General features: G+C 45.1%; 1 protein-coding gene across 1 annotated transcript in view; it reads left to right on the top strand.

Moving 5' to 3' along the window:
* The window catches only part of zfpm2b (zinc finger protein, FOG family member 2b), a 41474-nt gene extending 25908 nt beyond the window's left edge, over positions 1–15566 (top strand). The window contains exons 5-8 of the mRNA XM_031586230.2: positions 521–617; positions 11005–11199; positions 11732–11962; positions 12290–15566. Of these exons, the coding sequence (XP_031442090.1) occupies positions 521–617; positions 11005–11199; positions 11732–11962; positions 12290–14673 (2907 nt within the window). The 3' untranslated portion in view covers positions 14674–15566. The remainder of the gene's footprint in view (positions 1–520; positions 618–11004; positions 11200–11731; positions 11963–12289) is intronic.
* The last annotated feature ends 141 nt before the right edge of the window (positions 15567–15707 follow it).

The following is a 15707-nucleotide window of genomic DNA, read 5'->3' as shown; positions in this document are numbered from 1 at the left end:
CTCACAGTACAGTCATGTACAGTCACCCACCCAATGACTGTAACCCTTGTCATCTCTTTCTGTCCTCTCTACAAAAGCACTCCTCTCTCTGGGCAAACCAGCCCCTGCCAACGGGGAATTATTCTGCTCGCTTTGCCTTTTCCTTTAAAAAAAGTGTTCCTCCAGCTGTCTCAGTAGAACAAGGTCAAGGGTCAGTTGTTCCACTGGGAGAACGTTCACTAAGAATAAACATGCAACTGCAAATTATACATTTCCTCCAATAAATCTCAAATCAAAATTAAGTAAGACTAAGCCCTTTTTGCCTCCCCATTGTGATTCTTATTTATAGATGGAATGGATTTCTAACCATGCTGTTTTTCTCTGTGTGTGTGTGTGTGTGCATCTGTGTGTGTGTGTGTGTGCATCTGTGTGTGTGTGTGTGTGTGTGTGTGTGTGTGTGTGTGTGCATCTGTGTGTGTGTGTGTGTGTGTGTGTGTGTGTGTGCATGTGTGTGTGTGTGTGTGTGTGTGCGTTTTGACAGGTCCCTGTAGTGCTGAGTGCGGGTCCCAGATGGCTCTTAGAGCTGAGTTGGCTGGCAGCCGAGGACAACAAGAACAACTGCATCGTTTACAGCAAAGGTAGATTTTTTTCATTTTGTTGTTTTGTCCTTGCCTCTTTTTCCCCCAAAGTGAATATAAAGGAGATGCGAAGTTTGTTGTTACAAATATCTTCTGGAGTGAAAACCTAGAATAGAAGAGGATGGGAATAGGTGAGGCACCAGGGAAATTAATTGGGGCAGCTCAAGTTCAGGTTTAGCATTACCATGCATTACATTCACTTTGACGAGGTCAAAGGGTCAAATTCAGCCCGTACAGCTGTTGGTATGTAGCTGTGATCCTGACATTGTGTTTTTGTGTGTCTGTCTGTCTGTCATGCTAAATGGAGCAGTTGTTATGTACCTGCTACTTTTAGTTTGCTGGAGTTCATGTGATTTGACACCTCTGACCTTCACTGCTTTGAAATGGGCTGCTGTGATGTCAGATTTCAGGGCCTCTATTTGTTCAGCCGTTTCCTGCGATCGGAGGACAGAACTCCTCTCCGACTTCCTGTCTGCAAGAGTGACATTTCCCCCTCAGTCCCCTGACTGAGGCTTAACAGATTTATCTATTTACCGTCTCAAGTTCAACTGCGAACATTTCTCCAGCATTATCCGGTATTAAATAAAGCTTAAAGGCGAACTCGTAACCACACACAAAAAAAAATTCCAGCTATTATCAGCTATCTCGGTGCAGACGGCAAAGTGAACGGAGACAGAAGAATAAACGAACATCTTAACAAATGTCGAGGTTCATTATCAGCGTATTCAAACAGTCCCGTGCCCTGAAGGAGTCTCCTAGTCGCGACGGCAGCGGCAGCAGAGCCCCTTTGCGCGTGGCGCAGATTAGCTTTAATTAAAGCACAACGCCGGGCGAACTGAACGGCTCTCAATGGAGAGCCCTTAATGAATCGGGTTCACATTGGTAATTGATTGGGACGAGGCGGGAGGATATCAGGGGGGAACGCCGAGAACGCAGCTGGGCGAGGCTCTCAGAACCGAGCGATGAGCTGGAGCTGTAATCGAAACAGCAAACTGTGGGCCGGTATCTTTTTACTTTTTTTTTTTTTTTTTTACATCGAGGAAAAAAAAGCTTTCGAGGGTTGGATTTGGGAATCGAAGGACTGTACAGATTAGTGCAGAATGTAGTGACAAAGATTTGCCAAATATTATGAAATTGTGGTTCGGGGAAGAAGGGAAAAAAAAAAAGAAGTCAGTAAGCGGTTTGGTTCCCTTCTGGGGCATTTGGAGAGAGAGAGAGAGAGAGAGAGAGAGAGGGAGAAGGAGGAGAGCAAGTGAAGGAGAGTAAGAGAGAGAGAAGACAGTAAAACTCTTAAGCATGTGTTTTCTATGTGCTCTCCATGCTGTCAGGGAGCTTTGGGCTTATCTTGAGTGACTGTCAAGACTGGAAATGTCAAGCAAGAGGGAAGAAATATACGAGATTATTAAAGCCACTGGATGTTGTCGGGAGTGGTGAGGCGTCATAAATCCGAGTTTGATCATGGTGGATGTTTGGATCAGGAGGCGATGTGGCTTAAGACGGCACACTTGTACTGCTCAGGGGGCTGTGGCAGACCAGGTCGGGAGGGGGTGGGGGTGGTGTGTGTGTGTTGTGGGGAGGTTAGTAGAAGGGGATGGGGGTATGAAATTGTGGTCATTAGATGGAAGAGTCTCGTCTGGCGTGGAAAAAAATCACATTTATGATCTCTGTGTCAGTTTCTCTCTCTATTTCACCCTCTCTTTCTCTCTCTCTCTCTCGGTCTCCTCTCTCTTTCTGTCTCCCTCTATTGCTCACTCACTTACTCCCTCACTATCTCTCTCCTCTCATCTTTTGATTGACGGACGGCTACTTGACAGCTCAGTGGGAGTTTCTGGCGGTGATGAAGCCTAATGGAACGCTGCACATCTCCAGCAAGGTGAATCTGGGGACAAAGAGAGAAATAGAGAGAGAGAGAGAGAGAGAGGAAGAGGAAAAAAGAAATGCTGGGCTTACAACAGGAAGAAGGATTGCTGGTGGCTTATCTTCAGTAGTTTCCCCCGCTAGATTAAGGTTAACTCTGGTTGAGCTGGACTTGCACCATCCAGTATAAACTGCTGGGGAAAAAAAGTACAAGAACTGTTTCAGAAGGTAATGGAGCTGCAAGCCATGAAGCACTAAATTATTGATTATCTTCTTGCTGTGTTTTAGATGAAAATTGTGTTTTGGGGGGTTAAAGGTGCATGCTGGACTGGGTAGAGTCTCGACTGTGTGGAATGCACCGGCCTCCAGTTGAAGACAATAACCTGTGGGGTGAACAGGGTGTATCCTACAACAATGGAGTCATCAAAAAAACTTTGTCCTAGCATAACTCTGTTTTTTTTCACAGCCTCCTTTCCAAGAAACAAAACTTTTCTGCTGTGCCCTGAAGATACGTATTTGTTTTTTCAACTGAAAAAAGGAGAACAAAAAAACACTGATTGTATAAAGAGGGATCGAGGGTCCTAGGCGGTGTAAGGTTGCTTTATTAGCATGACTCCAGAGGGAGGGTTGTTTGACACACACACACACACACACACACACACACACACACACACACACACACACACACACACACACACACACACAAACAAACATACATGCACACACTGCAGTTGAATTCAGTGGAGACAAAGTTTAATTGAGTTTTCACATCGGTGTTGGGGGAATGGAGCTGGAAGGTACCAGTGCCGAGGTGTATAATCCTCCCTCCCTAGAGAAACTCATTTTTGTGTGGCGTATCTCTCCTCCTCCTTCTCACGTTCTCCCCCTCTCTATCTCTCCCTCTTCATCCTCTCTTTTCTTTCTATCCCTTTCTCTCTGAAGACAGGGGCTAAGTCATGGTGTAGCTGTCCCAAAGATAAAAGAGACACAGAGTGTGAGAGAGAATGACAGAAAAACATCCTTTCTCCTCCTTTCCTTCCCCCCCCCCCCAAAAAGGAGCCCCCACCTCTCTCAGGACTGACTAAGATCAGGGGACAATGTCTGACCCCCTTTCAGCTCAGCATGATCACTCCCCCAGCTGCCAACCAAAGAGCCTTAGCCCCGTCACCACCACCATCATCATCATTGTCGTCATCATCATCATCCTGACCATCTTCATCATCATCTGAATGCCCTGGAGCGCCAAAGACGGCCACGGCTCGGGGCAGGAGACCTCGCTCCCATCCCAGGGTGTGACGACAGCAGATCTGTGCGCCCAGATAATCACACACATTTGCATGGTGTGTCAATCATGTGGCATTATCCCTCGGCAGGCCACGCACCTCCCACCCCCCTCTCTCCCCAATGCTGTCTCGTCATTGAGGAGCTTCTCCTTTTCTCTCCCCCCTCTTTTTCTCGCCGGATAGAGGACAAGGAGCCACCCAGACGAGTGCAGGGAAGATGGGCGATGGGAGATGGGAGATGGGAGATGGGAGATGCCTGAGCAGGAGCAGCTGCTGATTAGCCAGGATGATTATGCATCCCCCCAGAGTCCCACTGGCCTCATCACTACTATAAAACAGAGAGGGAGAGAGAGAGAGAGAGAGAGGGAGGGAGTGAGGGAGGGAGAGGGAGAGAAAAAACACCATCTTTTCAAATGACAAGGTGCGGTAATGCGAGCCTGCCATTGCTCTGTTTTTAAAAAAAAAAAAAATTCAACCGCTGACAGCATCGTACAGGGACCCAGCTGAGAGGGAAAACGTGCGGCGTTCGACGAGTGGCTTAATTGCGCAACCCTGTATGCAAATGAAAGCTTCAGTAATGGTGTTTGTGGTGACAGTGAAGGAGGAAGAGGATGTGGGGGGGGTGCTGGTCTGTCAGAAGTGTTTCATGATTTGGAATGTTTCACGTATGCCAGTCAAAAGGAGGTGTGTATGGGGGGTGGGGTGGAGTGGTTTTGGGGGTGCTTTAAAAAATTCAGCAATTGTTTGGGTGCTTTCAAGCTTCCCACAACACAGCAGCGCGACGGCCGTGTGAAAATTAGCATTTAAGGAGAGTGAGGTGTTTTTGTCATGGACGGGATGGTGAGGGGATTGGGGAGATGGGTAGAGGGGGGGGTTAGGCTGTACTGACGTTTCCATATTCATATTCCTCAGCAGCTGTTATCGCTTAAAAGGCTTTCTAATTACAACAACAAGACAAAAACTCCTTGGATTCCGTCCAAACTTGCTAAATGATAAAATAAGCATTCATTCTCTCTCTCATTCTCTCTATCACCCTCTCTCTTCCTCCTTTTCTCTCTCTCTCTCTCTCTCTCTCTCTCTCTCTCTCTCTCTCTCTCTTAATCTCCACAAAGCACCTTGGAGTCTGCTCACCCAAATACATGCCAAATGCACAGGGAGAGTGCCATTCAGAGATGCAGGTGTCACACTTGATAAGAAACTTCTGGATTAAATATGCACCAGGCTAATGAGCAGCGCAGCTAGCCCGTGAGGGTGAAACCATGGGCAGGATTGTTCGCCCGCTGATAACATTCCACGCACAGAGAAAGAGAGAGAAAGAGAGAGAGAGAGGGAGGAGGAGGGAAGGAAGAAAAACAGCCAAATTCCATCATTTCATAAACAGCCGGGGCCTGTATCGGGAGCAGCGTCTGGACGGCCGTGTTAAGTGGGGAGACAGTGCTTTCCATTAGGGGGAAAGCTCCTGGGGCTTTGGGGTGTGTGCGGAGGGGGGGTTGCGAGGGGGCGGCGTCGGCTTGGAGATGATAATGGGGGTTGAGGAAAGTGACAAATCTTCGCCTTTCTTGAGCTGCTCGAGGTCTGTAGGAGGGGAGCTCTGTTCCAGTGCAAAAGGGGAGTGGAGAGGTGGGGGCACTCCATCGCCAGTGTGTGTAGGAATCGCTTTCGCTTTTTTTGTTGCTGCCGATTGATTTTCCCTCTTCTCTTCCTCGTAAGATCACTACAGTGGTGGTTCGCTACTGGACATCCCCCAAACAACGGACATTGCCCTCCATAGACTCCCTGACTAACACCCCCCAAACATCCTGTCCACAGTCCTGTCCACACCGAACATCCCCTAAACTCTCCGTCCACGGTCTCCCTCAGCATTCAAACACACCTCTCTCTCAGCTCCCAGTTCCACACTTGGAAACAGAAATCACCCAACATTCTCTCTGCAACTGACGCGTGATGACCTCTCCGTTTCTCTGCACTTGACTCTAGAGGTCACACAGCGCACGTGACACGGACCTGAGGAGAGAAGTTGATTGAGTGGGGTGCGGTGCGGTGCGGGGTGGGGCGGTGGAAGTGTATTAGAGAGAGCTGTGGGGACAGTGGAGTGGAGTGGAGTGGAGTGAGGCCCCGGTAGGGGCAGACTCAGGAGCAGGGAAGTGTCTCCTCTAAGGAGCTTAGTTCAGCCGCCCAGGAAAGTGCTGTAGACTGACAGCAGCTGGTTATGCGCATCACTGGCTGTCAGGAGGTGATTCATTTTTTCTCTCTCTCTCACTTTCTCTCTCTCTCTCTTTTGCTCTCTATCTCTCTTTTTTTCTGTCTCTCTCGTTTCAAATTTTTTTTCTTGTTTGAAGCCAAATTTAGAAAATTGGATGCAGGCTTTTTTTTGGCAGTGCTGTCATTTTTTTATGAAGTATTTCAATATGATCAATGGGAGTGCACTTGTTCCTAGAAAAATTTAGCTAAATTGTACATGCCGGTACGGTATGGGAGATGTTGGTCTTGTTCGGCCCTGATTGTTAGAGAATAGAGGGCGGGCAAACACAAGCATACATATTCACACATGGTGGACACTGAATCCACCATGTGGCTTTGTATTTGTGTGTGAAACTTCCTCTTGAACTTACATACACACAGGATTAGAAAGGTTACCTTTGAAATGTAATAGGTTACAAAGGACTAGGGTAAATTACAAACTTTTCGATTGGCAGACGAGAGGCAGTGCAAATTCAAACAAAAGGACCAATCAAAAGCAGTGCTTAAAATGTAAGCGCACTGCCAAATGAATGAAGCCTGTCTAGACTGAGAAAGTATGCCATGCAACAGAATGAATTAATGTATATTCTACATGCTTTAAAGCTTTTTACCGAAAAGAATAGTTTATCATCATCAGAATAGTTCCGATACAACCCCTTTGTAATGACCAACATTTTGATTATTAACTGTACTTTAATTACATATTTTTTCTCAGTAACGAATTACAATTACATTTATTTTGTAATTCAATTATGTAACTCCGTTACATGTAACTAGTTACTCCCCAACTCTACATACACACACAAACACACACACACACAGAGACATGATCTCTCTTCAAGCTTTCTTTCTCTCTTTCTCTCTCTTCATTCTCACGTACATAGTCTCTATCTTTCACAAATACTCCTACACACAGGCAGCTGGTAACTGGTGGACTAAAGCTCTTTCTCTCTCCCTCTCTCTCTCTCTCTCACACACACAATCGTTATTTCATACACACACATTCTTTCATACAACCCCCCCACACACACCCACCGCATTCATTCCCCTTCACAGACACTACCCATCTTCTCTCTCTGTTAAACCTGTACACACACACACACACACACACACACTCAGGCACTGCGGCGGTGGCTGGCGCAAGCACAGACAGAGAGAGTGAGAGAGCGTGGAGTGATGCCACCACTCTCTCCGTCTGTTTGATGTGGGGCCGGGTGCAGGGATGAATGAGGGCACAGGTGCAGGGCAGATGGCATGCCACTGTTACCTGGGGCGGGCGCAGCAGCTCGCCAACGAGGGCAGCTGTCGGAGGGAAGGGGTCGTGCCACTCACGTGGGCCACCTCAGAGTCGGGCACGGCGCCACAGCAGAAGCGCATCGGCTCGCATTGCTCGGGTCGGGAGAGCTCTGACCAGCTAGAGGGGTAGATTTGGATCGGGCAAGGGGTATTAAGAGCTGCTAAGAGCAGAGGAGGGGGGCAGGAAATGCTGCGTGTTTGTAGTCAAATGCGATCAGATTTCTCATGTTTATATTTATTAAGGAATAGAATTGAACATGACCAAAATACATTTAATAGGAAGTAGTTTACAAAGTAATGTTTAAAATGTATCGTAAACCTGCAAGTAGAAAAAAACAAGAAATGATTCACTATAATAGAAAAGCTTATTGTGCAGACTGAAATACACTTTAAAAAACAATGTGAGAAAAATCTATGCATATATATATATATATATATATATATATATATATATATAAAACAAAAAATATATACATATGCATGATGTAATGATCTAGAAAATTTTACATTTACTGAGAGGCTGTTCCAGGCTCTCATTGCTTAGAAATATCAAAGTGAGTGGTATTATAATTTAATAATGTACTGTATCATTATGTGTCGTTTTATTGCATTACTAAATTAGACTGCCACTCATGCTCATCCATATTGCAAAGTTAAGATTTTATCACCGATGGGACGCTTGGATTTATTCCAAAATGATTATAGAAAAGCACCTCCTTACTTGGCCGTCCCCATATGGGAGCGAGATAGCTTAAACATGGCATTATATGGCTCTACTCTTTTTAATGAAAATGCCCACGTGTAAAGCAAAGGACTCATGCCCGGTCACTGAGACAAGAAAAAAGACACATATGGTGGAAAGGGAAAGGTATTCAATCTGCAGGTGGGGAGCATTTAGTGTATGTGTGGAGAAAAAAAAACATTTATTTAAAGAAGCTTTTTCAAATATGTGCAGAGTGCTAGCACCCCCACAGCCATTCTCCTCTGATTAAACACTGCTTATCTTGCAGGAAGGGTCCACAAAAGTGAGTGTGTGTGTGTGTGTGTGTGTGTGTGTGTGTGTGTGTGTGTGTGTGTGTCTGTTTCTATGTCAGTGTGCGTGTATTCATTCTGTAATGCAAACTGCTGGTCTCTGATTTTGTGTATTGTGTAACAGATCCATCAGGTTGAGAAAGGTAGCTGGAGGATCAATAATACTAAGAGGCTTAAAGTCTACTTAAAGACATAATCACTCAGAATCACAAATGCACATGATTGCTGGAATGTGGCACTCTGTATCTATCCTAGGCCCCAGTAATTATCAGCAGATATTTCATGAAGCAGTAGCATTGTACCTTCACATCAGCGTAGGTGCACATTTTGTATCACAAGGTGCAAATTTGCAATTGATATTTGTATTGATACAGTATTGATACAGTGATTTATGTATTACAACTGTAAAAGTATATGGTGATGGTCCTATTATTTATATTATTCAAGTATTTTGATTTTTTCAAGTCTTTTGGTTGTTCCCTATTTTGAATAAAAAATACAGCCGAGAACAATAATAAAATCTCTCAAATTGCTAACAATTTCGTCACCGCTTTGGTGTGTTAGGTGGCTTGGATTGATTACACTGGTGAATACATTGTACACTATTCACCAGTGTCACTCGTAGTCTGTTCATCGAATGAGCTCTTGGCAAGTTACCACATCACAGGACTGTCACTGTACCGATTGGGGCTCACGCTTTCATAATGGTGTCGGCTGTAAACATTGTTGAGGCTGCCATCTTGTGGAGGCTTGTGAACTTAGACAAGAGACGAGACCTTCTGTGGACCACACAGGGTTTATGGCAAATGGGGTCTGCACACAGTTTGAGTATTCTATTCTCTTGTTAGGGTAGTGTCTCTCCCAGGGAAATGTTCCCAAAAGTAAAGTTTTAGCTCAGCTTTTCTTTCTTTTTTTTTTTTCTGTCCTCCCTCGTCATTTTCCACTTTGTGGTCTTTTGTTAGGGGGGTGAAAATCTCCAACTCTGTGATTTCTTTTCTGCTCTGTTGAGTCAGAAACTCGTTGACTGATCCAAATATTTGCTATGATTCACAGAGAGAGAGAGAGAAAGGAGAGAGGGCATGAGGAAGAGAACGAGAGAGAGAGAGAAAGAGAAGGTGGGAGAGAGATGGAGAGAGAATGAGAGAGACAAAGCGGAAAAGGCGAGAGAGAGAGAGAGAGAGAGAGGGGGATTCTTTTTTGTTTACTCATTTCTTTGTCTTCTCTGCAGTGTGCCTTGCCAAAGCAAACACTTTTTTGAGCCAATTGCTCTTGGTCCATTGCCAGGATTTAAATAGCCTTGTTACAAGAACAGAAAATGAGATAAATGCCTGTTTTCTAATAGACTAAATGCAAATGCAACACAATAATTTGGATATATTCATTTCGGGGAGAATATATTCGTTTTTGTGGCGGCCCTCAACAAAATAAGTAATGTTGAGAGTTGTACAGAACTCCATAGATAGCTATCGGACAATTAAAAGTATTTTTTTTCCCCCAGTGTCAGAGGGTTGGTACCCCTTCCATATACTGTATGTCCATTCAATTTCATTCTCAGAAAGCTCATCAGAGCCCCCATAACCATACTTTCATCCTTTTGACAAACTGACAGTCTCTTAACACCTTTTTTAAAAGTCATAAGTGAACCTTATTTTCATTGTCCAACTCGCCAATTAAACAATGTCCTAATTCGAGCGTTCAGTGCCAGTGTATCATGGCTTGGCTGTTATCGCGCCAGCCAGACTTTTGTAAATAGTCATATTAAAAACTTTAATCCCCTCAATGGAAGATGAAGAGCAGACGGAGTGCCTGTCATGTAAAGAGATAAATGTTATCTTCGGCACAAAGCTTTCCTCCTTCCTTTAGCCCCTCTAATGAGTTTGTTCTTTAGGACTGCAGCGGAATGTTTCATCCGCAGCTTCACGCTCAGATAAAATGCTGGACTTTTATCCAAGATGGCCATTTCAGGATGGAGTAAACATACTGTCACACTGTAGTGGAACAGGTCTTTTTGTCTGGCTTGACAGAGCTTCAAAGGATACATAGTGTTCTAGTACGTAAACAGGCCTATGTACGCTCTTATGATCGCGATTATGAAAAGCACAAATATGTGGCCGTAAAGCCATGAAAACATAAACTAGTTAAATAAATTGAATTGTGTGATCCTTACATGAAGGTTTCGAAACACATTGCTTTATAATTTAGTGCTGTCACATTGTGTGAAGTAATTGTGTCTTAGAAGCAGTTGTCACTCTTTTGGCTGGATGTCTTGTAAATAAAAAAAAGTGATCAGTGTAGCTTTTGAGGGCAACAAATAAAAGGGTTTTAGAACTGTAAAACAATGATGCTATTCTAAAGGCAGAATGAAAAGATGGGGTTAGTTAATGTATCAAATGAATAATATTGTATTGTATCTGTGCATCTTATTCTTTGGTTCACATCATGTACATTTGCCTGAAAAAAAAATGAAAGAAATGAGCTGTATAGACAAATCATTATGCTTTTAGATAAAAAAATGCACACAGAAAAAGAACTTGTTGCACTTCTAATTTTCAAATCGGACTCCAGAAGCAAATCAACGCAACACCCAATCAGGACCATCCAATGTCACATACAATAATAATAATAATAATAATAATAACATGCTAGATGTCTGACAAAATCAAATCTTTCTTTCTCAGGTGGCCAGCTCTGGTGCACTACAGTCAAGCCACTGATGGAGCGAGAGACGCTGCATGCCTCTACCATAGATGTCTCCTCACAGCTGCAGGCCCTAGCCAGCGAGGGGATGTACCCCGCACGCCTGCTGGACTCCATCCAGCTCCTTCCCCAGCAGGCCGCCATGGCCTCCATCCTGCCCAACGCCATTGTGAACAGTGAGTTCGCTATCGGCTGCGCAGACACATCGGAGACTCCTGTGATTAACTCGGGATGTCATAGAGACTAGCACTCATGTGGGGTGGTGGGAGTTTAAAAGCGGGGAAATCCGTGTCGCCGAGCCATCTCAGCTCGGACGTGCGTGTTTGGCGAGGATAAGGGAGTTACGGAGGGCTTCCAACTGACCTTCAATCTCTGCCGAAATTAAATATTTACACTCGCTGATTTTGTGTTTTATGTCTTTCCTAATCGTAATGACGCTAATGTGATTTACACAAAGCTCACCGTCAGTCTTTGATGAGGGTCTGTCGGGGTCAGGTCACCTTGGTTTTCACATGCTGCTACAGCGCTAAATTAAAGATGGCCGCTTTGGCTCCATGCCCAAAATGTCCCCTGGAACATCACAAAAGACGGAGCAACACAAGTGCTCTGTTTGCTGATGCAATATCAAGTCCACATTAGTGTGTGAATTAAACAAATATTTAAGTATACTGATTGTGTCCACTCATGACCCTTTCCCCATCCCTGCAGAGGACATCTTCCCCTGCAAGGCGTGTGGGATCTGGTTCCGCAGTGAGAGAAACCTGCAGGCTCACCTCATGTACTACTGCAGTGGGCGCCTGAGGGAAGTGGACACCATGGTGGCGGAGAGGAACAGCAAGAACGGCAGCCATGTCACCCCTCGCGTCTGCCCCTTCCCACAATGCAACATGAGCTTCAGCGGTGCCCATGCCTTGGAGATGCACTTGCTCACACACAACAGTAAGTCTCAGACAAATACAGGTTAGAGTATGGGTACACAAGTCAAAATTATACAATAATAACAATAACATCAATACTTTTAATATCACCTTTATATTCATTGAGACACTCTCAACTCAATATCGAATAATGAGTCAGTGTATTGAGAAAGCACTAACAGTACTTAGCATGAAAGTCAGAAAGGTCTGGCGCAGTAATAGAACTGTTTGCAGAAAATAATCTGCATAATTGTTAAAGACAATAACAGAATAGATACGGTAGTAGAATTTAGACTAAATAAACTGATCACTGGCCATGAGTTAAATATGTGCTCTCTTATGTTTTTAGGTACCCGGACAGAAGACCCTGTGTCCACCAGCGCTGTCCTGAAATGCACAATCTGCAATCATACAGCAGACACTCTCATGAGCCTCCAGCAGCACATCCTGTCCCACCTGTCACAGGTGGGCCTCCGGTGTGACCACTGCAGCTTCTGCTTCCAGACCGCCACCGAGCTCGCCAGGCACCAGGACCTGCATGGCCACGGGGGCGGCAAAACTCCCAGAGAGGGAGACACCCGAGTCTCCCCCGGCGGCGGCGGCGGCAGCACAGGGAGCCCACGGGCCGGCCACAAACCGGAGTATCTAGTCAGAAGAGATGCCCGTCAGAGTCCGGGCCAAAACAAAGAGACCAACACCGGTGTGGACATTGGATGCACAGAGCGAGAACTATCCACCATGAAGACTGAGACCAACTCAGGAAACCAAGCTAGTTTCTCCTACACTAAGGTGAAGTCAGAGCCTTCCAGTCCCCGACAGGCATCCTCCCCCGTCCAGCCCAACATTACCCCTGCCTTCCCCATGGGCCCCTTCGTCCCACATGTCCCTTTCCCACAAGACATCACTGCAGCACCGCAGGCCTCTGAGATCCTGGCAAAAATGTCAGAGCTTGTCCATCGTAGGTTGCGCCACGGAGGCAGCAACTACCCTCCGATGGTATACAGCAACCTTGTGCCAAAGGGAGCGACGTGCTTCGAGTGCAACATCACCTTCGGCAACCTGGACAACTACCTGGTCCACAAGAAGCACTACTGCAACAGCCGCTGGCAGCAGGTCACAAAACCGCATGAATACAGCAACCTTCTGGATCAAGTCTCGGATGCTGGGAGCCCGAGGAATGGGAGCAGTCTGGTCGGTATGTTAAGCACCCATCCATCTGAGCTCAAAGGTCACCAAGTGGATCCCACTCGTTTGCCCACATCCATGTTTGACCCTTTCCAAGTTGGGGGCAAGCTGCCAGATGACCTCTCCCCTCAAGCTAAAAAGGCCTCAACTCCAACAGGTGCGGAGGAGAGACCCAATTGCATTCAGGCAGACTTGAAAAGCCCCAAAATATCTCCTGTACAGAACGAGCTGGACCCCAGCGGGACCACGTGTGCAGCCTGCAACATCACATTTAGCCGAAACGAGACATTTATGGTACATAAGCAGTACTACTGCGCCACCCGGCATGACCCGCCTATGAAGCGTGCCAATGCACTTAAAGGCCCTGCGGCCCAGAAGTCAGTGCGGGCACGGAAGAGGAGAAAGGCTTACGAAATGACCACACCTGACCAGGACCACATGCCAACGATGCCACCACCACCTTTCCTGGGCATCCCCACAATGGGCAACCCTTGTATCACTCAGCAAGCAATGGAGTCTTTCAGGGATCAGTTCCATATGAGATACAACATCTATCACAATATGGTTCCTAAACACCCGGAAGCGTCCCTCACAGTCACTAAATCTGCACTGGTCTCTAAGTGCAATGCTCTTGCCAGGGAGGAGCTTGATGTGCCAATAGATCTAAGTAAGAAATGCTTGCCACAGTTTAACAAGCTCTCGCAGTCCCCACCGAGTCTCCTGGATTACCACGAGTGCGCAGTTTGCAAGATCAGCTTCAATAAAGTGGAGGACTATCTTGCCCATAAACAAAACTCCTGTCCCGGTACCTCTGTAGACAGCAAACTGTTGCTAGACATTAAAAAGGAAAGTTGCAATCCAGACATCAGCACTAAGAGCATTGAGACGTACAAAAAAAACAGTTCTCCTGACATCACAACTCAGAATGCACTTGTCCATCCTGTAAAATCTGGAGCGCCATCTGACGACAACGTCCCAGTGAAGGAAGAGACGAAGGACACATTCATATCCACCGGTGGGTATCCAGGAATGATTAAGAAGATGCGTCGAGAGGAACAGATATGGCCCTATTACGAAATCAAAGCTGCAGACTATGCCACTGGGATGCTGATGATGCCTAACGATCAACGAGAGCACAGGAAGAGTCCAAATGAAGGCAGCGAAGGGGAGAAAGATCAACCCGTCCCCGACCAAATCCCAAACCCTCTGCCGAAAAACAAGAGCAAGACCCTCGACGTGAACGGCTACCATAAAACGGAGGAAAAACCCATGGACGTCGGGAAGCCAGACAGCTCACCACCTCGAGAAGAGCCTTCTTCTACGTCTGACCCAGAGAGCCCCGTCCATCCCAAAAAGAGCTTGTCCCCTCTCCTGATGTCCAAGACAGAGGAGGTGGCCCCAGGTGTCAAGAGAGGTGCAAATGGATCGATTTCTGCAGGCAATGTGAAGTACTGTCGCCCCTGTGACATACAATTCAACAACCTGTCAAATTTTATTACGCACAAGAAGTTCTACTGCTCGTCTCACACGGCTGAACATGTGAAATAACTTTTTTAAAGCACTGACTTGTGACCCCTCCCCCCTCCACTGGTTTACATGAAGAACAGCTGACGGACAATCAACAGAAGCATCTCCCATTCAATAAGTAAAAAAAATTAATGGAAAAAAAACATGTTTGTTGAAAGAGTATTTGTGTGTATTTTTTTTCGCTTTTTGTGATGTATTTATTTATTTTAAGTATGTTTCCAGTATTAAATACTCATGTAATGAGGTTTCTATAAAATATCTTTGTAACATCATCAAGTCCCACAAACAAATAAGTTATTCAGAATGGAAAATATAATTGAACAACACATGGCACAGATCAGATTACAGATGGTCTGTAGTCCTTTCACACAGAAAGACAACAGGTTTGCTATATTTTTACAACATGAATACTGGTAACATATCTTTGGTTTGGGAATGATAGTGAATACTTGATATTATGATTAAAAAAGATTTTCTCTACTTTTGTGACTTCTAGTTCACGTTGTTTATTTAAACTTGAAAATGTTTTGCTTGTGCAAGACCCATTAATATACCTGTATGTGTGTTTGCTGATTTGTCAACCTTTTTTTTGTAAATCGTTGCTTTTAAGGCAATACTTTTATGAAGATAAATCATTTTAAGGCAGTATCACAAAGGAGTGACTATGGTTGTTCGTTAGAGCCCTCTAAGAAGTTGACTGCGGACAAACCTTCACTAGTACTGTTAAGACAGGGGGTTCCTGTATGGAAGAGATGTTTTTGTCAATTCAAGGTCCTTAAATGCAGGAGAAAAATATGTTGTTGAAAATGTGTTGCTATGCATGTTCATGTGTGGAATGAAATTCCAGAAATGTTGGACATTTTTTATTTTATTTTATTTCATGTGGTGTCCAAATTAAAGATCTGATCTCAGGACTGCTTAGTCATAGTGCATTGTGTATCCAGCCACACAAACACATAAGTATATTTACATAATCTCACAGCACCATACAGCTCTACAGCTTTTCACCTTATTGTGTAATAAATAAAAAAGTAGTGAGCTGCCTCCCAAACATT

The sequence above is a fragment of the Clupea harengus genome, chromosome 19 (genome assembly GCF_900700415.2).
Source record: "Clupea harengus chromosome 19, Ch_v2.0.2, whole genome shotgun sequence".
In the NCBI taxonomy this organism is placed as follows: Eukaryota; Metazoa; Chordata; class Actinopteri; order Clupeiformes; family Clupeidae; genus Clupea; species Clupea harengus.
This window is presented reverse-complemented; position numbering and strand designations above follow the sequence as displayed.